The 24968-nt window shown below is 41.2% G+C and overlaps 5 protein-coding genes across 8 annotated transcripts; all 5 read left to right on the forward strand.

Moving 5' to 3' along the window:
- The first annotated feature begins 2171 nt into the window (after positions 1 to 2171).
- On the forward strand, positions 2172 to 3905 carry LOC125024183 (olfactomedin-4-like). Its single transcript, XM_047611904.1, has 5 exons — positions 2172 to 2236; positions 2308 to 2472; positions 2895 to 3107; positions 3181 to 3325; positions 3414 to 3905. Exons 1-5 carry the CDS (start codon positions 2180 to 2182, stop codon positions 3587 to 3589), a joined length of 756 nt encoding a protein of 251 aa, XP_047467860.1. The 5' UTR covers positions 2172 to 2179; the 3' UTR covers positions 3590 to 3905.
- A 568-nt stretch (positions 3906 to 4473) lies between these two features.
- LOC125024184 (ribosomal protein S6 kinase-like 1) lies at positions 4474 to 7155 on the forward strand. The gene is made up of 7 exons (XM_047611905.1): positions 4474 to 4660; positions 5231 to 5347; positions 5516 to 5689; positions 6015 to 6139; positions 6310 to 6402; positions 6569 to 6616; positions 6993 to 7155. Exons 3-7 carry the CDS (start codon positions 5554 to 5556, stop codon positions 7074 to 7076), a joined length of 486 nt encoding a protein of 161 aa, XP_047467861.1. The 5' UTR covers positions 4474 to 4660; positions 5231 to 5347; positions 5516 to 5553; the 3' UTR covers positions 7077 to 7155.
- A 1185-nt stretch (positions 7156 to 8340) lies between these two features.
- Positions 8341 to 12483, forward strand: LOC125024180 (olfactomedin-4-like). 4 transcript variants are annotated; one of them, XM_047611900.1, is made up of 9 exons: positions 8341 to 8488; positions 8580 to 8674; positions 8791 to 8932; positions 9043 to 9344; positions 10615 to 10643; positions 10759 to 10923; positions 11022 to 11234; positions 11323 to 11470; positions 11547 to 12483. In XM_047611900.1, exons 6-9 carry the CDS (start codon positions 10810 to 10812, stop codon positions 12353 to 12355), a joined length of 1284 nt encoding a protein of 427 aa, XP_047467856.1. In that variant the 5' UTR covers positions 8341 to 8488; positions 8580 to 8674; positions 8791 to 8932; positions 9043 to 9344; positions 10615 to 10643; positions 10759 to 10809; the 3' UTR covers positions 12356 to 12483. The 4 variants fall into 4 exon arrangements, with proteins under 4 accessions (XP_047467856.1, XP_047467853.1, XP_047467855.1 ...); XM_047611897.1 differs by having other exon boundaries at positions 9043 to 10643; XM_047611899.1 differs by lacking the exon at positions 10615 to 10643.
- Positions 12484 to 15265: 2782 nt separating this feature from the next.
- Positions 15266 to 17218, forward strand: LOC125024182 (olfactomedin-4-like). Its single transcript, XM_047611903.1, has 5 exons — positions 15266 to 15416; positions 15503 to 15670; positions 15751 to 15963; positions 16056 to 16197; positions 16283 to 17218. Exons 1-5 carry the CDS (start codon positions 15357 to 15359, stop codon positions 17074 to 17076), a joined length of 1377 nt encoding a protein of 458 aa, XP_047467859.1. The 5' UTR covers positions 15266 to 15356; the 3' UTR covers positions 17077 to 17218.
- Positions 17219 to 21965: 4747 nt separating this feature from the next.
- On the forward strand, positions 21966 to 23856 carry LOC125023798 (olfactomedin-4-like). Its single transcript, XM_047611310.1, is given in 6 exon segments — positions 21966 to 22131; positions 22203 to 22360; positions 22588 to 22800; positions 22874 to 23018; positions 23107 to 23567; positions 23683 to 23856. Coding segments are annotated over 6 exon segments (1266 nt in total). The 5' UTR covers positions 21966 to 22016.
- Positions 23857 to 24968: the final 1112 nt, after the last annotated feature.

Raw genomic sequence — 24968 nt, forward strand, 5'->3', positions numbered from 1 at the left:
ACTTCTAATGGTCGATCATTTACTTTCACCATTATTGTTGGATCTTCTTCTGGTCCTGACACCCCCCTTTCAAGTTTTCCGTGCACCCTTAAATCCAGGCTCTTCCCCCCTTTTTATTCTTATAATTAAATTTAACCATATTAAAAATTTTCTTAACTTTGTTTTATCATTATTTTGTTTTACAACTGGATAAATCTGCCAACTTCAGAGGATTCAAAAAACAGTCCACCAGATATAAAAGGTGAACAACGCCGAGTCCGCACACAATATCAACCAAATACACACAACCAATCAAATTGCAAGGTAAAGCTTCACCAACTCAGCACAAATCAAACTTTATTATTGGAACGGTCAGTCATTGCCAAGCCTCAAACTGGGACACATATATGTCATATGCATACAAATGAATATACTCTTATTACCCCAAAACTGGAAATTATCTTATTACTAATCAAACTATATATGTATCATCAATATCAACCATTAATAAATGCATAAAGGTCTAAAAGCAGGTAGATTAGAAAGAGTCTGTGGATTAAAATCACACTGGCCTTAATTGCTGGGTTCAGATGTGTGTGATGTCGTCTGCAAGCCTCAAGTCTGTTATGAGGTAGACCAGCTGGCCTCTTGTCTGCTTCCAGACACCCTCCGCGTCCTTTTGCTTCCTTTTTTAAACTCTCACCCCATAAAAGGAGAAAACAAACAAACAATTTAATGTTTACAAAACAAATAAATACAATAAACTATTTAGCAAGGATCCACAAACAACAAATACAAAACATACAAATTTAAAGTGATCACACATTTCTCTTCCAAATAATTAGGCCTCTAACTTCTTTTAACTTCTAACTAACTTCTTCTAACTAACTACTGTCTTCTATGTGTCTATTAACCTTTATTCCTATTTTCTTCTCTTTTCTTTTTAGGCGATTCTTTATAGGGGTCCTAGACCTGCCTTAGTAGCCTCAAACTATAGAATAAATTTACCTCTCTTTTGAAAAATTCTAATTTTCCAAATTTCCCCTGGGCCCAGGGGTTCTCTCTCTCTCTTTCTCTCTCTATATATATATTTATCCTATTTTTCACTTTAAGCCTATCCCTTTAAAGTCAATAAAGCCAATTTTCACACAGCAACTAAAATACATGTCTTACTAGTTACAGCAGTAAAGGGCCCATCCTCTTAACTTTGCACAATGTGAGTTTAGCGCAACATGTTACTAATTAGGCTTTTCTACTCTTATTTCTTCGAATCTTTTTCTATTCCTTGATACATTTCTTCACTATTTTCCCTATTTGCTGTCCTGTTTTTATTTCCTTTTATTCCTTAATCCTAACTTCTTAGTTTCTTAACTTCTCATTTCCTTCAATCTATTTTCTCTATTTCCCCCCCTTTTGCTTTGCCAGCAATGCAAACAAATCATCAAATTTAGAAATTTAAAATGATGAACGTCTAACAGCAGCACAACAACCACCCCACAAAGAGTCTCCAATGGTGTGACCCAACAGCAACACAAAACAGGTCCAACGAGCGAACCAGCGCATGATAATGTGAAAAACTCACCCTTTGTATAAGCCTGCTGATGCGGGAGTCAGCTCGTCAGAACTGAGAGCAGATGCAGAAAGGTCACAAACACGTCCAACTTCGTGACGCCAAAAATTGTTGTATATTGATGTGCTGAAGTGTGCTGAAGAAAGAAGTGATCACTGCTGACAAGTCTTCTCTTGCATTCAAAAAGGTTTATTACAAGAACGATCAGTGTCATACTCTTGCCAAATCTGAGAGAGCTTCCAGTCAATTGTCAAATCCTCTCTCTCGTTCAGCTCCCACAGACTCCTTATATATGGTTTCCAACTCGTCTCCTTACGTCTAATGGTTTTACGAGCTGATAACTGGTACATGACATGACTTTGTACACATCCCAAAAACAGAAAAGAGACGCTAAGAGAAAAAGGGGAGGACCATATACTACATCAGAATGTACAGTGCAAACAAAAGAATACAGCCATTAACTATACAACTGTAATAGCCTATGTACAGTATGTATAGTATGCACACCTGCACTGATCTCATGGACGCTAAAGGCTTTGAAATGACTGTCACACAAATCAGCTGTGCTAATACGAGATGACCACAGCTATCCCTTGTGAATTAGTCAGACACACTACGGGCAGAGACACAATGTCTTTGACTTTACTGCTGATCTTTGCCTTACCGAGTCCTGCATTGGCTTGGCTGGTAAGTTCAAATTATGTTTAGTATAGTGAGTTTGTATCATACAATAGCTGAATGACGGAATTTACTTTCAGGCAGTGGAGGACTGGGAGACAGGGAATGTGACCATTTCTGGTGATGGACTGGAGTGCGTTTGCAGTGTGTTCCTGCCTGACAGCGCCTTCCCTGCAGACCGAGTACAACACATGCAGCAATTAACAACTGATCTAACGCTGGAGGTGGAGATTCAGATGAATAAGGTAAGAATGAAACAGAAAACACCCTCTGCATTTATCTTTAGAAATTTTGGAACAAGATTTGTAAAATCTCATTTATACAGTGAATATTGCTATACACAGTCCACTGAATCACAAGATTACACAATACATCCATTAAAAGGTACGTTCCTAAATTGTTACCAAAATTTTTTTTTATTTCGACCATTTCAAAGTCAAAAATTTAAAAGTAACCAAACTCTTTTCTCCAGTAATAAATGCATGCATCACGATTGGATAAAAATATTATTACATTTCCTATAGGTATTCACATTATTCACTTTTTTCTTTAGTGTAAAATTAATACAGAATACATTTGAAGCTGTCTGTTATTTTTTCTCTCTTTCTTTTATTTATTTATTTTTTTTTTCTAAATCTAACTGCATGACTGTGTGTGTACCTCTCAGATTCTACACTATGGGGGCAAACTTGATGTCTTCTTAGGAGAACTGTTGGACCTGACAGTCAGAGTGGCCCTAATGGAGAGCAGCCCTGACAATTACATCACACTGGATTTTGAGCTGCTCAGAGTGGAAATCACAGAGTTTGAGTCCCTGGTGTCTCAGCTCAGAGACTCCCTCAACACCTCTTCGCCCATGCTGGACAGTCTGTACTCCGAGGTGAAGACAGTTTGCAGCGGAACTTCTTCTGCTGTTTTATTGATTGTGCACTAACCTTGTCTGTTTCTATCAGATTCACAACATGACCCTGATCGTGAATCAGCTGGAGACGTACGACAAGAGCAACTTGGAAGTGATCCGCATTGAGTTTGCTAAGTTGCAGAGGAAGCTGAAAGAATGCCAAGAGGATGAAGATTCATTCATTAAGCCTGACATTGGTGAGTTTATTGGACAGTCACATGGACTAGCTGGTCAACAGCTGTGTGTGACACTGATCAACATCTCACCTTTTACTTTTCTTTCCAGGTAATTGCAACCACACAGGAATCACTGCTGTTAGCAAGCCCATAGTTATCCAGCTAAATGCTCACTTGAACCCAGGTTACAAATATGGCGGCTGGGGTAAAGACTCCAAACCAGTCCGAGGCTTTGAATCAATGCACTGGTATGGTGCATACAGCACTCCCTCAGTGTATGTATGAATTCTACTTGTATTCTAACTATGACAAAATCCTTCAGAGGTCGTCCTTCACGCACCATGGTCTGCCACAAGGGTACGAAGGTTTCATGGCGTGTGGAGTCATGTATGCCACAAGGCCAGGGGGTCTGAAGACAGAGGAGATCTATTACTCGTACGACACTGCCACTAAAGAGGAGAAATACATGAGTATCCCCCTCCAGAAATTCCAGGAGGAATTTGCCAACCTGCACTACAATCCCACTGACCAGAAGCTCTACATGTACAACAACGACTACTACATGTCCTATCGTGTGAGGTTCAATAAAGGATGAGGCCTCCTGTTCTCGATCAGCTGTATTGTAATTAATACAAATGAACTCTGCTTTTTGGATAAGGCTGCAGCGGCTGATCTGATCTGGTCCTCATTTCCTTCTCTCTCAGGACAATTCTGTAGTTTCCCCCTTCTGTAAGCCACCCTCCCTTAGAGGGCGGCTCTCCTTTGTGCTGTGGCTGGAGCCTGGCTCCATCTGGTACGAACACCAACTCCCTGGAGATTAAGAATTCTGGGCAGGGTGATCTCTCCATTCACAGGGACATAAAACAAATCCAGTAATTATTATATTGCGAGGGTCACTCTGAATGGGATTTGTCAATAGTAAGCACCAAAATATGAACACGGCCCCTTTTGAATCGAAAAGTCAGAGTTAAAATGGCCTTCTGTCAGCGCACACAAAAAACAGCACTGTCTCTTTAAACCCTCCAGCATCTGTCAGGATGAGAAGAGGGGGAAGTGAGAGCTGTGTGTGGAGTGGTACCCTGAAGTGACATCATGCTCAGCCAATCAGCAGCCTCGCCTGAGCTCTCTCCTCCTCTCCTGCTCCAAGGATGACTGTGTCCTGGCCTCTGAAGAGACGGGCTGCTGATACTGCTGCTGCTGCTGCCAGGGCGGAGGATCCAGGCCATGCTCGCCTCTCATCAGGTGCAGTGTGTGTATCTGTGCGTGTACACGCGCTTTTATGTGCTATCCGCGCACTAATGTGTCATTATGAGCTGCCACCTCACCAGCTCATGTGAGCTGCTCGTTGAGAAGACGGTAAGTAATGATGGAGGAGGCTGAAGATGGCTTTGTGTCTTTCATCACACTCCATGGCTGTGACCAGGATGATGTGTGTGGACTGAATGTGTGATATTTTGTTTTTGGTTGAAAGAGGAGAAAGGGGAACATGACCTTATCATATTTTGAGAGCTATAGTCAGCTGTAGTCTTACATGGGAGACTTGTTATATATTTGTGTCATGTAACACATACTTGTGGCAGAATAGGAGTGATTTTGGCTGTTCTTGGAAATAGGACATTTCATGAGATTTTTGTCAGTGTGTGGTTAAAAGTCTATAGGAAATCAGTGTGTCTACAGTGTGGCATACACAGACACGAGACAGTGCTACATGATTTGGGTGTCTGCACCTCTCTTCCCGTTTATACAGGTTTTTAGTCATGCTGTATAAATAACACAATTATCCTGAGACTGAGTGTCTTAATGCTCTGACTCATCCCTCTATCATCGTGGACACTTGCTTCTTTCCAGTAGTTCCAAATATTATGCATAATTGCTTTCACTTCCTGCTCTGGCGGAAATGTTAACTCTTTGTTTCCAACGGCTCAGATGATCATGTCTCACTGCAAAGACCTGCGCCTTAGAGTCACTGGGGGCAGACGCACACCGAGCCTAGTGAGGACAGACAGAGATGTGTCCTGCTGTTGATAAGGCCAAGGAGCAAAGGTGAGTGCTAAAATAACCAGTTACAGCGACTGAAACCCCTTTAAGAGCTGAAAAGAGCTGTGATCCACTGAGAAATTCAGTTTCTGTTTCTACTTTAAGAAACAGCTTATATATCTTAGCTATGTCTGCTAAACCTGCAATGATTTGAACTTTTGATGCCGTGCACAGGTCCATCTGGACCTTGACGGGTCCAAAATAAGGCAGCGATGGCAAAGAGAGATTATCTGGTGGAGGCGGCCAAGCAGATCCGCATGGCACTGGACAGTGAGGTCAACGAGGACTATGAGGCGGCTTTCAGCTACTATAAGAATGGGGTGGACTTACTGCTGAATGGGGTTCAGTGTAAGTGGAAAACATTTGGTCTTTAAGGTGGCGTGACACACTCAATGAGGAATGTAAAGAGGCACTTTACGCAAGGCATGTGACAGGACCAGAATAAAAACAGGAAGTCACAAACCAAAGGTTAAACACAGATTTGGCTGTTAACCAGAGGGTTTTCCTCAGTGTGTCAATAGTCAGCTGTGTGTTACTCTGTCTGATCAAAGGCTGAAAGATTTACTCAGGACGGGGGCTTGTCTGAGACACATTATACTCACAGAGCTTCACTGAATTCTTCTTCTCTGTTGGTGTCTGAAAGAGCTGTTTTTTTATTTTTATTTTTTTATAGTGGACCCAAACAAGGAACGGCGGGAGGCTGTAAAAAGAAAGACAACCCAGTACCGGAAGAGAGCTGAAGAAATCTTTATAACACATCTACAGGACAATCTGGGGAAGGGGAGCTCTCATTTGGGAGTAAGACGGTCATCCTTTATGATTATCACTTGCAAAAGAGGATCTCGTTAATCTTAATGTAGCGTTCTACACATAGCGGCAAAGTTGCGTCAAACTCGTTCTTAGCTTACGCTCTTGGCGTCTGAGCACAAACACGTGGTTAACTATCCATTTGGGCTATTCATTGGCAGGGCTACAGCAGTCTGAGATTTCGTTCAATCAGACACCTGAGTTCACCCGTGGAGGATCTGGAGATGTGTAAGGGGGTGGGAGTGACTGATAAGGTAGATATGTTTGGACTCTTAATACATATTAGATGCATATTTGTTTCGATACAAGTGCTTAAAGACAGAATTAAAATGCAAATGATCAAATTCCAGTACAACCATTAAAGCTGTTTATGACTAAATATACTGTAGTAATTCATGTTTTTATTCTTTTATTACAAAGGTCTTGATTGTCCAAAGCATGGTCAACAAAGAGATGTTTGTCGTAAAGGTGAGTGTGCATCTCACTGTACTTTAAGACACGCCCAACGGACAGCAGCAGCTATGCATTGAAATTGGAGATGTTTTGGGGGTTGTCGTCTGGCACCAGGCCAGACCTTGTATTCTGTGGCAAGCCAGTCGATGGGAGATCTCTCTGTCCTGTCTCCCTGATTTTCGCCCCTGAGCTCTCCCCCTTTTAGCCAGTGCAAGTGCACCTCAAATTTCAGTGAGAATATGGTATCAGAATGACACTCATTGTGTATAAGGCCTATCCAGGCAATAGTTAATTCATTTTTTTTCCCTGTAACCATGATTGAGTGAATATTAAATATTTTATATTATCGCACACATTTAGCAGGATTTATTCATTATATGCGTTCTTGCAGAGCCTGGTCAAATCAAGCTGGGAGAGCAGGGACCAGCCAATTATCATTCCTCAAGGCGTGCCATACATGGTCAAGCTGCTATGATATTATGTCAGTGAGTTGGAGAATGACCTAGAGACTTCATGTGAACTTTAAAATGTAGACACAAGCCTTGTGTATCTGTGTATTAATCCTCGTGTCGATAGGTCTTATAGTTTTTGATCAATCACTGTTCAATGACCATGAAAATTTCTGTCGAAATTCATTCTAGAGTGCGTGATGTCACTACTCAGAGTGAGACAGCATGTGTGAAATTGCTTGAAAGTTTTCTCTTTCCAAGCTCGTCCCGGCCACAATTTACAAAATAGTACACAGTTGTAGACAAACTTGTTCTGTCTCTCACAATGTGCTTGGCAAAGCAGTGAGAGGTACAGAATTTAAACTGAGAGCCTCTGTTTTTAACTCGCACGTGTCTCCATAATATTTACTCTCGAAAGACCAAAAAAACATATCAAAGTCTTCAGGAAGGTCTTACAACGCCCACAGTCTGCGTGTTTTTTTTCTGATAGGAGCTACCGTTTTGTCACAGTAAGCCCAAATGTGAGACCAGTGAACAAGGAGAAAATCCACCTCTTCTCTGTGTCCCGGCTCAGTGCGGTTCTGTCATCATTGACAACCACCTTGGGACCAATTCATTAATCAGGGACTCTTTTGATGTCTCTGCTATTAATGCTGCTGATCCCTGTCTCCCATACATTTATGTTACAACATAGGGTGGAGATTAATGTGTTGTTGTAACACATGTTGTAAACCCCCCCCCCCAACTAACTGTGTGACATGTTGGTTAACTGTACTAAATGTAGGCTAACTATGCAAACTGTAACCTAACAGAGCTAAATGTGGGTTAAGTGTGCTAACTGTGGGTTTACTGTGATAACGTTAAGCTAACTGTGCTAACCGTAAGCTAATTGTGCTAAATGTAGGCTAAGTGTGCTAAGTCCCATGTTGACAGAGACAGTACCTCCGGCAGTAGGAAGTAGGCCCTTCCAAAATTTCCCAGAGGGAATTTATTAGCTTTTAATATCGCTGTGTTTCAGTGTTTTTACTTGTGAATGTTATGTCATATATATATTATATGGACACGAGGGCCTTGTCTTTCTTTGGTACAGCAAACAATGAAGGTCTTGAGGCGCTGGACCTCAGCTGGAATCATCTCAGAATGAAAGGAGCTGTGACTTTTTCTGCTGGACTGAAGGTTTGGCTATTAAATTAATCTAATTCAATCACAGATGTCATACACAGCACCCCATCGCTCTCTCCATGCTTAGGTGCATATGATATTAAAACATCTCAACTTGTCTTGGAACAGTTTTGGGAATGAAGGAGCCCTGGCCATGGGAGAGGCCCTAAAGTTCAACAACACTCTGGTGTACCTCAACAACAACCGCCTAACCAATGAGCGCGTCAGCATGCTGTGCAGGGGTCTTGAGTTCAATGACACGCTCAGAATCCTGCTGGTGGGTGGATATGTTTGTATTACTGTAACATAAATCACCAGTATGGCCTGAGAGGTTTTTGAAATGATGTTTTACTGCTTTACCCTTGAAGCTGGCTTACAACTCTTTAACAGTAGAGGGAGCTCTTGCTCTGGTCGATGTGGTGAAGAACATGCCTAAAACTGCCTTGAAGAGATCAACATATGAGTGAGTGATTGTACCATGACCTGTTATTTGCTAAAACCAGTATTATGAGCTCCATGATTTCTTTTTGAAGCAGAATGCATCATCTGTAATATGTGTGTCGTCTTTCTTCTTAACAGAACGTGCTTGTAAATGAGAACTTTGTGCATCTTGGAGATGACATGTCAGGGCCATCCTGGTCTGGATGTACAATATGGAGGAGTAGGAGGCTTTATTGCTAAGAAGCAACCGAAACGCATTGATCCAATGAAAGTCATCCAGGTTCACGTAAAAGATGACCAATTGCATCCAAGTGTTTACTCACTAATTTATTAAAAATGATTCCTTTTCTGAATAAATTGTCTAAATGTTTTCTATCAATGTTTCTTTAGGATTTTCTTGATCATCAAAGCTGCGCCTGTGGGACTTCTTTGGGAACATAGACAATGACCGCACCATGCCAGTCCCTGTTGCTGACTTCAGAAGGGCTGTTCAGGTTTCTACTGATATATAGAACAGCCCAAAATTTGCAGGAAGTACACCACAACTGAATGTCAATGATAGATCGAGAAACTTCCCCTGCAACAACTCATGTGAAACTATGTTAGCACTCTAGCATTCCGTTGGATCGATACCAGACTGAGGAGCTGATTCAGAGGCTTGATTGCATCAGGACGGGAATGGTGGACTACAGGTGAGCATTTTCCCTGTACTGTCTGATAATACTCACAGACTGATTATCTAAATTACTTTAGAGAGCAGAGTTATGATGTCTTTATCTCTGGAACATGTTACCTTGTGTTTTTACAATCCCTGGTCTTATCTTAAACTAGCATAACACTGGGAATTTGTTCAGATCTTTACCCTAAATTATGCCCTCAAAACCGCAAAAGTGTTCAATAAAGCAGTTTATTAGGCTTATCTGATGCTTCTGTGGAGGGGACTGGCGGATACAAGAAAACAAATGATGAGAGATCACTGCCGCCAGCTGAAGAAGTTTGAATCCCATCAGAAAAAAGAGAAGCAGAAGAGTGACAGCATCCTTAAAACTTTCCAGAACGCTGTGGAGGCAGTTACACCTCACAGCTCCATGGTCATATCTCCAGGAGCCGCCAAAAAGGACTCTTTGAGAGGGGTGGCACTTTTCTGCCACCCCTCTCAGCTCCTGACACCACATTGTCATGTCCAACAGCCGCCGATACTCTGTCCCTAATCTGAGCAATGTCCACCTACCCATGTTAGGGGGAACCACACCTTACCGTCCCACCAGTTCCCCAGCAATGCGCTCCTACTCCCCTCGCTCTGCTCCAGGCAAGTCCATCTCTGCTTAGGGCATTCGCTCAGATCTGGAAATGGGCCACAGCAAGCTGAGCCCGAGTGCTAGCAGCCTGACCAGGTCCAGGCCTGCGCTTAATTCCAAGCAGCCAGAGGGTAAAGTCAAAAGCAAGAAAGTGAAGAAAAAGAAACCAAAGAAACATGAAGATTAAGGCTCAAAGGATCCTACACAAACTGTCACATGATGTGTCTTGTGTCTTTTCGACTGGTTTCTTTGTCACACACAGTTAACAAAGGATTCTCATTGTTTTTGTCTTATCTCAAAAAAATTAAAAATAAATAAATTAAATAAAAGCTGTGTACAAATCATCCCAGCTCTTGAATCTTTTAAGCAATACAGCCAACTCCTGTTCAGAGGTCAAGCTTTCCCTGGTAACTTTGCCAGACCTCAAATACTGGTTTATACCCAGGTACTCATGGATAAATTCAAACAAAGAGTCATAGTTTCTGAGTTCTGTTTGCTTAAGATAACAGTACGTATGTCTTGCTTTGGCTAATAATGGTGTGAACATGGACAGGTGTGCATGTGGTATTATACTGAGATAGGATATATAAGTTGTGGACTTCCAGGTATCTCGGTCATAACCACTCTGACAGCACCAGAATGATCGGCACTCTGTATTTCTTAGTGCTGCTGAGCTCCGCAACGGCCTGGGGGGTATGTATGGCATGACTTAGATGCAACCGATTCATCTTTGTTCTTTGAAGATCTACTCACGTTACAGGTAAGATGATCTCTGTCCATCTGACTCCTTACCCCCCCTCCCCCCCAGCGTGTTGGCCTATGGAGCAAGGGCAGTGCAAGGAATGGGACAGGAGGGGACATGTGTACCTGTGATGCCTTCCTGCCCAGTACTACCTTTCCTATTAAAGATCTGGTGGTGGTAGAGCAGACAGCTGTGGAGATCTCACACAAGGTGGAGCTGGAGATGGGCAAGGTATTCAGATCTTAGAACCATTTACAAATGAAACAAAATACATATATTAAATTATGTGGCCAAATAACTTAAGTTCCTTTTTCTTTACACAATTCCAGCTGGAAGACTATGAAATCAAGCTGACATCATATGCTGAGAAGATCATACAATTGTCAGCTGAAATTAATGTAATGGAAAAGAACCCAGATGACTACAATGACGCCAACTTTGAGGACAAAAAGGTGGAGATTAAGCAAATGGAGGCCCTGATTAAAGAACTGCAGCTCTCCATCAAAAGCTCCACCACTGTCTTTGAGTCCCTGCGTGTACAGGTATGTCCTGGACTGTAGATATGTGGGAGGTTACCGCAGCAACAGATGCACTGTTGATCTTAGGCTTAAAAAACGTGTAATATTTCAGATCACAGCCATGGAGGAGACCTTGACGAGGCTGGAGATTAGCTACGACAAGAACATGGTCCTGAAGACCCGCCGAGAGTACTTGAAGGTGCAGCTGGAACTGGAGGAATGCGAGAGACGCCACCAGGAGATTTTCAGCCCCGACATTGGTAAGCTATTCACACTTATATGTAAACTTCATTTCCCCTTTGGACTCATTCAACTAATATTTGTCTCTCTGCGCAGGCTCTTGTGCTCACACTGGTATCATCAAGGTCAGCAAACCCATTGTAAGCCAGCTGAATGCTCATCTAAGCACTGGCTATATATACGGAGGCTGGGGGAAAGATTCGAAGCCCATTCCAGATAGAGAGTCTATGTACTGGTACTCTGGCTACTCTAGTGCTCAAATTCCTGACATTAGGTTTTACGTCGACTACAAGAACCTCATCTTGAGAAAACCCTTCCAGCATTACACCTTACATAGCAGCTGGATTGGTAAAGGGAACAATTTCGTCATGCGTGATAATACTCTCTACTATCAGATAAACAGTCCATTTGCAGTGGCCAAACTGAATTTCACCACCATGAGTTATCAAAACAGGGTGATCCCCGGAGCTAGCCTCAGCTTTTCTTATGCTGGTTCCCCCAGTCAGAACTTGGACTTAAGTGCTGATGAAACTGGCTTGTGGGTGACCTATGCCACAGAGGAGTCTAGCGGTCGGTTGGTCATTGCTAAAATAAATGAGGCTTCTTTTGGAATAGAGGAGGAGTATGTGACTAGTGTTTACAAACCAAGCCTGAGCAATGCCTTCATGGTGTGTGGTGTTCTGTATGCAGTCAGGACAGTTGATATCCTGAACGAAGAGATATTTTACAAGTATGACACCAAAACCAAAGAGGAGAGCTACATGAGTGTTCTCTTTGAGAGGTTCCAGGATAAGTACTCCAGCCTGGACTACAATCCAACTGACCAGAAGCTCTACATGTACAATGATGGCTACTATGTTAACTACCATCTGTGGTTTAACCACACAACTAAAGCCACCATGTAGCCTCCTTATCTTGTGAGCTACATCATTTTCTGTGATTCAGTGAAATATTATACCTTACAAATGAAACAATCATTGTCTATCTCCCTTTTTCCTTCTCCTTGATAATTAATAAATGATTTTAAGCATTACAAAGGTGTCATATGTGTTTTTGTTTCTACTGACTGTAAAAAAAAAATGAGTACATCAATAAGTCACTCAACAGAAGTAGAAATGCCTCTGTATGTAGAGTGTAATAGAGAAATCCTCTTTAAAATCTTGTTTATGTAACTGACCCAAAAACATTGGGTTCCATTACTGTATATGCAAAAGGGCGGCATTGCTTCCACTTCAGCATTTTTAAGCACTGTCCTTTTATTATTCATTATTTCATTATTTCAGCAGATGGAACAAAGACCCACTAATGAAAATTCATGGACAACGGCTCATGAGCCAAAACATCACCTGTGAAACACTGTGGAGGCAGTGTGATGTATGACCATGCCTTGCTTCCAAAGGAACTGGGCCAATGGTGTGTGAATTTGAAAGTGTACATAGACATATTCCGTCTGCTCAGACTCAGTCAAAGGAAGCAAAGGCAGGGCTGAACAGGACTTCACAGTACACTGGACAATGTACATACTGTAAAAGCAACCCAGGTAGGCATAGAATATCTGCAGCATCCAAATAAGACTAGCATTGGATATGGATTCAGGACTTAAAAGTATTAAAAATGAACATTTTACTTTGATTAGGATAAACTGTCTGAACTGGGACTGCATACATAAACAGTTGTAATACATACTCCTTTGACCTAATTTAGTTGTGAATGCCCTCAAATTAAAAATAAAATCAAAATAAAATTAAAAACTAGAAAATTCCCTCTGGGACATTTTGAAAGGGCTATGGGGGGCTGCTGCCGGGGCTACCATCTCTGTGTGTGTTTTTGTAACATAAATTTATGGGAGACAGGGATCAGCACTATTAACAGCAGAGACATCAAGAGTATGGAGTTATATTTGAGCCCCGTTCATTAGCACTTTCATCCACGGGATGCGGGCTTTCTGCTGTGCCTAATGGACTTCTGATATAGCCTACTGACTTACTTTTTAAAAAAAAAAATTCAGTGATTTTTGACAGACGGCAGAACAAGGCTACGCCAAAACTTGCCTGCTGAATGAATGAAAGGACGAGGAAATCAAATGGTGTGTGTGGCTGAAAGGGGGCAGAGACAGAGAGAAACTCGAGGTTCATTGAGATAAACCTGGTCCCGACCATGTTAGGTTCATGGAGTCTGTTACTACAGTAACTGACCGAGAGCTTAAGTTACCTCTCTCTTTGAAACAGGCTAGAGTCATCCCACTTTCTCTGGTTTGAGTTAACTCCCTTTGTGAAATGGAAAACTCAGAGTTTCCCTCATTTCAGGGTTAATAAACTCAGAGTTTCTCTCATTTCAGGGTTAATAAACTCAGAATTTTCACTAAACCTGCTTTGTGAAACGAACCCCAGGTCTAACTTATATATATAAAGTCAAGGGACAAACAAAGGGAGGAAGAGGAAAAATAAGAAGAAACACGCGGTATAACAATAGGGCCTCGGGCGTTGCCCCGTAGCCCGAATAAATAGTTGCCTATTTATTTATATGGCGTTAAGATATTCAGACTTCAATGATCTATAAATCAGTGAATATTGGGTTTGCTCACTGGCTGATCACTGGATTTTCTAACATGAAAATCTAAATTAAGATCAAAATAAAGAAAATAAAAAGTAAAAGTTTAAATATCTAGAGTCAAAGCAGTTGGGTCTTGTCAGGCACTGACATTCATCAAGTTGAAGGGGTGATTATTTTGGTGGTGATGTTGGAGATTGCTATCTGGCAAGTCTAAAATCTAAAATGTGCCATGACTCTTAAATAAAACATTTTCCACCACTGACAGTTTCATTTGTTTTTATACTGCCCTGCATGGAGGTGTCTCCACTCAATTATAGATATTGTTGCGTCTGTTGATTTATCACCTGCCTGTGTATATGGTAAACAGGTATGCACTAACTGGAGAGCTTTCACAGACAATACTCTGTTCATAAAGCAGACTCCACAAATCCCAAGACATGTGCGTCAGAGTTTTGTTAATGTGCATGTTTCTCATGTACTATCAGAGGTTCAGTTTGAGGCATGGGTGTGTTCGTACATAATCAACACAGCTGTAGGTGGGGTGTGATACCCTGTCAGGCTCACAGTATTAAAAAGTGACAGCATTGTCATGCTTATAATGCCACCTATTATTATTTATTGATCATCTTGTGACAATTCAATGTTCTGCTGGGGAACTTGTGGACCTGACATTATTGTAGATGCTACTTAGATGTACCACCCGCATAGACCAGACCAGGTATCCCCATACGATACAACTCAAAAAACATGAAAAACAGCAACGTGTTAATTTGTGTTCATACCTGCGCGGTCATAATGTTGTGCCTGATTGATGCATTTTGACATGTTGAATTAAGATCACCTACATTTCATCCAGTCACAACCACGGGCTTATAGCTATTCCAGATGAACTGCACACTGTCCATTACAGTATAGTTTTGAAAAAGTAGGGATAGTAGAGCAACAAGTGCAGATATACACTCATAGCTTGACTTACAGCTCTTTGGAGCATATTGCTATGTAAAACGACTATTTTCAGTTTTAATGACTTCTTCCTATCATATAACACTTGCAAGACTAAATTATCAGTTAATAAACATTAACATAAGGTGCATACAGTACGAGGTGCGTAACAACTGCATATGGCTTCTTTCTCACCCACACCTCGTTCACATCAAACTTCAAGTGATGATTCCTCTGTGCTTATTGTGAGCAAATAAGGACCCCGCCTTGACTTGTGAACTAACATCTGCTCATGCGTTGAGCTCATAATAAATGTGCAACATCAGAAGGTGAGGAGCTGATAAGAGTTGTCTTTAAAAGCCCTCTGATCAAGCCACCAACGGAGACAATTGAGAGGTGAAGATAGACAAAATGCTGCCAACTCTGCTGCTGCTGCTCATACCCACCCTCAGTCCTGCTTCAGCCTGGATTGTAAGTGACTCCTGTCTTCTATCTTGAACTATGCAGACATACTGATCATCTATTAAAATTAACTCTCTGTTTTTTTTTATCATTAGCCAGTGGAGGATTGGGAGTCTGGAAATGTGACTGTGTCAGTGGGTGAGTCTGGTCAGTGTGTTTGTCATGTGTATACGCCCGACACCAACTTCCCTGCTGACCGCGTTCAGAACATGCAACAAACCAGCAAGGACCTAATCCTGGAAGTGAAAATCCAAACAAACAAGGTGCAGTAGGTCTCACTCATGGTCTGAAAATGGTTTGCTCAGACATCATTATACTAATGCCTGCTTTTTCATTCTTTCAGTTGGTGAGCTATGGGGGTAAGCTGGAGGTCTATCTAACTGATCTGTCGGACCTGACGGTTAGAGTGGTCATGCTGGAGAGCAACCCAGACAAGTACATCAAACTTGACTTTGAATTGGTCAAGGTTGAGCTCGAAGAGTTTAAGGCTCTCGTGTCTCAGCTCAAAGGCTCCCTCAACTCCACCTCACCCGTTTTCGACAGTCTGTATGCTGAGGTGAAAAGCCCGTCGCCAACCATACTGCAAATGCCATCACTCTTCCCTTCTTTGTTGCATTCCTGGATTTCAACGTCCGCCTTTGTTCGTAGATCCACAACATGACCCTCGTTGTGAACCAACTCGAGACTTATGACAAGAGCAACCTGGATGTGATCCGCATTGAGTTTGCTAAGCTGCAGAAGAAGCTGGAAGAATGTCAGAAGGATCAGGAGTTCATCAAGCCAGATATTGGTAAGACAATCAACCTAAGAGGCTGGAAAATACTGAACACCTTAGACACTACCAATCATTTCCATCATGTTTTGTTTCTTTCCAGGCAACTGCAATCACACAGGCATCATGGGAGTCAGCAAACCAATGGTGGTGCAACTGAACGCTCATTTGAGCGCAGGCTACATATATGGAGGCTGGGGCAAAGACTCCAAACCTCTTCGGGGTCTTGAGTCTATGTACTTCTACGGTGCATACACCGGCCCCGCCGTGTATAATTTCTACTTGTACTCTGACTATGAAAAGCTCATTCTGAGGTCTGCACTCAAACGCCATGATATACCAAGTGGGTGGGAAGGTACCGGTAACAATTACATTGTACACAGTAACACAATTTATTACCAGCACAACTCACCTTTCAGCATGACCAAACTGAATCTGACCAGCGCTGCATATGACTCAAGAGTGATCCCAGATGCTAGTCAAAGCTTCTCGTACAGTTACTCAGCCAACCAGAACCTGGACTTTGCAGCTGATGAAACTGGATTGTGGATAATGTATGCCTCAGTGGAGAACAATGGCAAAATTGTCCTTGCTAAAATAGATGAGAAATCATTTGGCATTGTAGATCGGTGGAACACTGCTGTGTTCAAGCAGTCAGCGGGGAATGCTTTCATGGCCTGTGGAGTCATGTACGCCACCAGGTCAGCGGATCTCAACACTGAGGAGATCTTCTATGCATTTGACACCAAGACGGGGCAGGAGAAACACCTCAACATCCGCTTCCAGAAGTTCCAGGAGAAGTACACCAACCTGGACTACAATCCCACTGATCAGAAGCTCTACATGTACAACAACGGCTATTACGTGACATATGGTGTGAAATTTAACTATGAATGATTTTATCTTTTAGGATCTATCGTATTTGTGATTGATGCGATTGATCTGTGTTCCCTTTGTTGTCACTGAAGTCATATGAAGCTATGTTATGTAATGCATAGACTTTTTACTGTCTTTTCTTGAATAAAATCAAACTGAAGCATTCAAATAATGTGAAATGTCTTCATTTTACATGTATGGAAATAATATAAGGTTGAGTATGATATAAAACAAATATAGTAGGTAGGGGGTCCTTACTTAATCTCTCCATCAGTTTGGGGGTCATTGGCCCACAAAACGTTGCCAGGTATAATGTATATAGGTGTACACTTTTCAATGGGTCAAAGTTTTAGGCTTTTACATGCCGAAGAATCCACATAGTGGTATCTGCGACATACATAAAATTAAAATACAAATACTGTAGAACATTGATCATTGTGAACTAAATCAGGATTTCTTGCATAAGCAGCAAATACTGCAGTGTTACTCGGGGGAAAAAACACTCATAATAAAATGCACTTTCCCACACATTCAAATTCAGGTTTTGGTTGTTAGGCAGTTGTTGTAGTTTGTAGACTTATAATAATCTTTCTCCAGGGTTTAATGAAAACTTCTGTGCAGACAGTGCAATTACATGAATTTGCTTATTGCTGATTTGTTGCTTTTAAATGTGCTTTGTATTTAAAATTGACTTGACTACTCTTGAGTGGACATGATCTAATGCATCTGGCAAACAATACATAGCACACTGCAGCAGGAAGTAAATTTTCATCACACAATACGCTAAGATATGATACCATACCAGACCATAACGATACGATCTCTCCACAGAGAAATCTGATGCACGTATGTAGCTGCTGGCATAGCAGCAATATACTCAATACAGTGACTTTCAGGATTCAGTGGTGTGACAGTTTTGTCAGTGTTGTAGTATTTTACAAGATCAGTGCCACAGTTTTATCCACAAACTCCTTCCCATTATCTGAAGATATTTGATCAGGAAGCCCCCACCTGCTTATGACCTCCCTGCACAGAAACTTGGCAACTGACTGAGCATCCTTCCACTTAGTTGGACAAGCCTCAGGCCATCGTGAAAATCTATCCATGACAGTTACATGTACCTTTTACCTCCAACTGGTTTGATCATATCAACAAAATCCACCACCAACTCACGCACTGGACCCCTTGGCATTGGAACATGACCTGGAGGAACCATCACACCCCTCCGATCATTATTTTTCAAACAGATAGCGCACCTGCTTTTAATATGATTAATCTGCTCAAGCAAATAAGGTGCCCATATTCCATACACTTTAATAATTTTCCTTCTAACTTCCCCCCTTGCAACATGGGCTAACCCATGTGCCTCCTGAATCATTAATCCAAACAAATCTGGAGGTGCTACTATTAGCCCCTCATGATTTCTCCAAAGACCAGTAAAATCCTGTGTTGCCCCACGAACTACGCACAACTGTTCATCCACCTGAGAGACAGCTTCCTGCATCAAGACCACATCATTCAATGTAATCTTATCCTACAAATCTACTTCATGTGTGAGCAAAAAAACTTTACCCAACTTCTCAGCTCCTCTCACTGCTTTTGCAGCTTCATCAGTCGCTTTATTACCTTGAGTGACTCTTGACACATCCTTCTTATGTGCTGCACATTTAGCCATTGCTGTTTCTTTAGGTTTCATCATAGCATAGAGAAGTTTCATTATCTGAGTGTGACGCTGTATTGCAGAACCATCTGTTTCCTTAAACCCTTGATTTTTCCATACCAATCCAAAAAAATGACACAGATTATGAGCATATGCAGAATCTGTATAGATCATCACACGCTTACCTTCTACTAAAAGACATGCTTCAGTTAACCCCACCAATTCAGCATGCTGTGCTGATGCAGGCTGTGGTACCATTCAACAACAAATCCTGTTCCCTGGGCTTTTACCACTGCATAACCAGCACTCAACTTATCCCTGTTTGTTGGCTGACAAACAACTGCACATGCATACCTTCCTACAACTGAGATAGATACATACAACAGAAAATTCTTAGAATAACGCTGGAGCTTCCTGTAGCCTCTGTTTAATTGTTTCAAAAGCTAATAGACTATCCTGTGTCCAAAGAAGATTACAATGAAGTTGTGCATTTTCAATGTCTTTAATCATAGCCCTTAAAGGTCCCATTAAACGAGCATAATCTTCAGTAACCAGTGATACCAAGAAATGTCATCATCTCTCTGATCGTTCGGGGCTTTGGAGACCAATAGCCTCAAAATCACTATTAGAAATACTTTTGTGTCCCTGTGTTATAGTTTGACCCAAATAAACTACCTTCTCCTGACAATATTGCAACTTTTTCTGTGAGACCTTGTGACCATTTTTTGCCAAAAACAAAAACTTTATTGAAGAAAGAGGACTATGTTTAAGTCCCTGGGGCAATCTTTTATACTAATGGTTGATTATTTACTTTAACCATTATTGTTGAAACTTGTTCTGGTCCTGACACTACCAGCTGACATCCCCCTTTCGAGTTTTCTGGGCACCCCTAAAATCCTGGCTCTGGCCCCCTTTTTATTCTTATGATCAAATTTAACCTAATTAAAAAAATTCTTAACTTCCTAATTTTATCATCATTTTGTTTTAATTCATACATTATCATTATTACTACCTATATGCCTCAGTTTGTCACACTCAAACAACTGAGTAATTTACAAACTTCAGAGGATTCAAAAAACAGTCCACCAGATATAAAAGGTGAACAACACCGAGTCCGCACACAATATCAACCAAATACACTCAACCAATCAAACTGCAAGGTAAAGCTTCACCAACTCAGCACAAATCAAACTTTATTATTGGAACGGTCAGTCATTGCCAAGCCTCAGACTGGGACACATATATGTCATATGCAAACAAATGACTATAAACTAATTACCCCAAAGCTGAAAATGATCTTATTTCCAATCAAACTATATATGTATCATCAATATCAACCATTAATAAATGCATAAAGGTCTAAAAGCAGGTAGATTAGAAAGAGTCTGTGGATAAAATCACACTGGCCTTAATTGCTGGGTCCAGATGCGTGTGCTGTCGTCTGCAAGCCTCAAGTCTCTTGTGAGGTAGACCAGCTGGCCTCTCGTCTGCTTCCAGACACCCTCCGTGTCCTTTTGCTTACCTTTTTAAACTCTCGCCCCATAAAAGGAGAAAACAAACAAACAAACAATTTAATGTTTACAAAACAAATAAATAGTATAAACTATTTAATGTGACTAACACATTCCTGCCAAAACTATTTATTTCTCTAAATATAACGTCCTTTTTAGGGCTCATATATTTTAACAGTTTCCAAAGGTTCATACTATTTTTACCAAAAAAGTCCCCACAAAACGCTCATACTATTTTCATCAAACGTCCTTTGAAGGCTCATATATCTATCATATGTCTTTAAAAGGCTCATAATATTTTAGCACATACTAAATATGTAAGTGTATTATTGTTCTTATCAACTAAATCTCTTCTTCCAAAATTTTATTAACTATTGTTTTATTCAACATAAAGTCTAACATATTAGTTCATGATACCAGTTCACACATACACAGCAAGGATCCACAGACAACAAATACAAAACATAAAAATTTAAAGTGATCACACATTTCTCTTCCAAATAATGAGGCCTCTAACTTCTTTTAACTTCTAACTAACTTTTTCTATTTCTCTATTAACCTTTATTCCTATTGTCTTCTCTTTTCTTTTCAGGAGATTCTTTCTAGTGGTCCTAGACCTGCCTTAGTAGCCTCAAGCTATAGAATAAATTTACCTCTCTTTTGAAAAATTCAAATGTTCCAAATTTCCCCTGGGCCCAGGAGTTCTCTCTCTCTCTTTCTCTGTATATATATATATTTTATCATATTTTTTTACTTTAAGCCAATACCTTTAGAGCCAATAAAGCCAATTTTCACATAGCAACTAAAATACATGTCTTACTAGTTACAGCAGTAAAGGGCCCGGCCTCTTAATTTTGCACAATGTGAGTTTAGCGCAACATGTTACTAATTAGGCTTTTCTACTCTTATTTCTTCTAATCTTTTTCTATTCCTTGATACATTTCTTCACTATTTTCCCTATTTGTAGTCCTGTTTTTATTTCCTTTTATTCCTTAATCCTAACATCTTAGTTTCTTAACTTCTCATTTCCTTAAGTCTATTTTCTCTTTTCCCCCTTTTGCGTTGCCAGCAACGCAAACAACACCTCAAATTTAGAAATTTAGAACGATGAACTCCTAACAGCAGCACAACAACCACCCCACAAAGAGTCTCCAATGGTGTGACCCAACAGCAACACAAAACAGGTCCAACGAGTGAACCAGCGCATGATAATGTGAAAAACTCACCCTTTGTATAAGCCGGCTGATGTGGGAGTCAGCTCGTCAGAACTGAGAGCAGATGCAGAAAGGCCACAAACACGTCCAACTTCGTGACGCCAAAAATTGTTGTATATTGATGTGCTGAAGTATGCTGAAGAAAGAAGTGATCACTGCTGACAAGTCTTCTCTTGCATTCAAAAAGGTTTATTACAAGAACGATCAGTGTCATACTCTTGCCAAATCTGAGAGAGCTTCCAGCCGATTGTCAAATCCTCTCTCTCTTTCAGCTCCCACAGACTCCTTATATATGGTTTCCAACTCGTCTCCTTACGTCTAATGGTTTTACGAGCTGATAACTGGTACATGACATGACTTTGTACACATCCCAAAAACAGAAAAGAGATGGTAAGAGAAAAAGGGGAGGACCATATACTACATCAGAATGTACAGTGCAAACAAAAGAATACAGCCATAAACTATACAACTGTAATAGCCTATGTACAGTATGTATAGTATGCACACCTGCACTGATGTCATGGACGCTAAAGGCTGTGAAATGACTGTCCCATGCATCAGCTGTGCTAATAAGAGATGACCATAGCTATCCCTTCTGAATCAGCCAGACACACTACGGGCAGAGACACAATGTCTTTGACTTTACTGCTGATCTTTGCCTTACCAAGTCCTGCATTGGCTTGGCTGATAAGTTCAAATGATGTTTAGTATAGTGAATTTGTATTATACAATAGCTGAATGACGGAATTTACTCTCAGGCAGTGGAGGACTGGAAAACAGGGAATGTGACCATTTCTGTTGATGGATTGGAGTGCGTTTGCAGTGTGTTCCTGCCTGACAGCGCCTTCCCTGCAGACCGAGTACAACATATGCAGGAATAACCCTCTGCATTTATCTTTATAAATTTTGGAACAAGCTTTGTAAAATCCCATTTATGCAGTGAAGATATATAATATGTTATTCATTGCTATACACAGTCCACTGAATCACAAGATTACACAATACATTTCCTATAAGTATTCACATTATTCTTTGGTGTAAAATTAACACAGAATACATTTGAAGCTGTCTTTTATTTTTTCTTTCTTTTATTTATTTGTTTATTTTTTTCTACACCGAACTGCATGACTGTGTTTGTGCCTCTCAGATTCTACACTATGGGGGCAAACTTGATGTCTTCTTAGGAGAACTGTTGGACCTGACAGTCAGAGTGGCCCTAATGGAGAGCAGCCCTGACAATTACATCAAACTGGATTTTCAGCTGCTCAGATTGGAAATCACAGAGTTTGAGTCCCTGGTGTCTCAGCTCAGAGACTCCCTCAACACCTCTTCGCCCATGCTGGACAGTCTGTACTCCGAGGTGAAGATAGTTTGCAGCGGAACTTCTTCTGCTGTTTTATTGATTGTGCACTAACCTTGTCTGTTTCTATCAGATTCACAACATGACCCTGATTGTGAATCAGCTGGAGACGTACGACAAGAGCAACCTGGAAGTGATCCGCATTGAATTTGCTAAGTTGCAGAGGAAGCTGAAAGAATGCCAGGAGGATAAAGATTCATTAATTAAGCCTGACATTGGTGAGTTTATTGGACAGTCATATGGACTACCTGGTCAACACCTGTGTGTGACACTAATCAACATCTCACCTTTTACTTTTCTTTCCAGGTAATTGCAACCACACAGGAATCACTGCTGTTAGCAAGCCCATAGTTATCCAACTAAATGCTCACTTGAACCCAGGTTACAAATATGGGGGCTGGGGTAAAGACTCCAAACCAGTCCGAGGCTTTGAATCAATGCACTGGTATGGTGCATACAGCACTCCCTCAGTGTATGAATTCTACTTGTATTCTAACTATGACAAAATCCTTCAGACGTCGTCCTTCACGCACCATGGTCTGCCACAAGGGTACGAAGGTTTCATGGCGTGTGGAGTCATGTATGCCACAAGGCCAGGGGGTCTGAAGACAGAGGAGATCTATTACTTGTACGACACTGCCACAAAAATGGAGAAATACTTGAGTATCCCCCTCCAGAAATTCCAGGAGGAATTTGCCAACCTGCACTACAAACCCACTGACCAGAAGCTCTACATGTACACTGACGGCTACTACATGTCCTATCATGTGAGGTTCAATAAAGGATGAGGCCTCCTGTTCTTGATCTGTTGTATTGTAATTATTACAAATGATAAGGCTGCAGCGGCTGATCTGATCTGGTCCTCGTTTCCTTCTCTCTCAGGACCAGTCTGTAGTTTCCCCCTTCTGTAAGCCACCCTCCCTTAGAGAGGGCGGCTCTCCTTTGTGCTGTGGCTGGAGCCTGGCTCCATCTGGTACGAACACCAACTCCCTGGAGATCAAGAATTCTGGGCAGGGTGATCCCTCCATTCACAGGGACATAAAACAAATCCAGTAATTATTATATCAGGACAGTCACTCTGAATGGGATTTGTCAATAGTAAGCAGCAAAACATGAACATGGCCCCTTTTGAATGGAAAAGAGTTAAAATGGCCTTCTGTTCAGTGTCAAATCAGTGTGTCTACAGTGTGGCATACACTGGTCTGGCAAAGTTTTATATTAACGCACACATTTAGCAGGATTTATTCATTATATGCGTTCTTGCAGAGTCAGGTCAAATTAAGCTGGGAGAGCAGGGACCAGCTAACTATCATTCCTTAAGGTGTGCCATACATGGTCAAGCTGCTACGATATTATGTCAGTGAGTTAGAGAGTGACCTAGAGACTTAATTTAAACTTTCAAATGTAGACACAAGCCTTGTGTATTGGTGTATTAATCCTTGTTTTGATAGCTCTTATAGTTTTTGATCAATCACTGTTCAATGACCATGAAAATTTCTGTCGAAATTCATTCTACAGTGTGTGATGTCACTACTCAGAGTGAGAGAGCACATGTGAAATTGCTTGAAAGTTTTCTCTTTCCACGCTCGTCCTGGCCACAATTTACTAGACACACGATTTTTTCCACAGTTGTAAACAAACTTGTTCTGACTCTCACAATGTGCTCAGCAAAGCAGTTAGACGTACAGAATTTAAACTGAGAGCCCCTGTCTCTTCTCCATTGACTGTAATGCAAAGATTTTGCAAAGAAGGAGAAGGGACCCTTGTTTTTAACTCGCACGTGTCTCCAAAATATTTACTATAGAAAGACAAAAAAATATATCAAAGTCTTCAGGAAGGTCTTACGACGCCCACAGAAAATCAGCCTATTCATCCACGTCTCTCTGTGTCCCGACTCAGCAGGGTTCTGTCATCACTGACGACCACCTTGGGTTGCCACGACAATCCGAGGCAACCCTAGGTGGTCCAATTCATTAATCAGGGGCTCCTCTGATGTCTCTGCTGCTGATCCCTGTCTCCCATGCATTTATGTTACAACAACACACACCAGCACACACAGCTAATTGTACTAAATGCAGGTGTGCTAAGTCCCATGTTGACCGGCAGTAGCCCCCATGGCCCTTTCAAAATTTCCCAGAGGGAATTTACTAGTTTTTAATATCACTGAA

The sequence above is a fragment of the Mugil cephalus genome, chromosome 17 (genome assembly GCF_022458985.1).
Source record: "Mugil cephalus isolate CIBA_MC_2020 chromosome 17, CIBA_Mcephalus_1.1, whole genome shotgun sequence".
In the NCBI taxonomy this organism is placed as follows: Eukaryota; Metazoa; Chordata; class Actinopteri; order Mugiliformes; family Mugilidae; genus Mugil; species Mugil cephalus.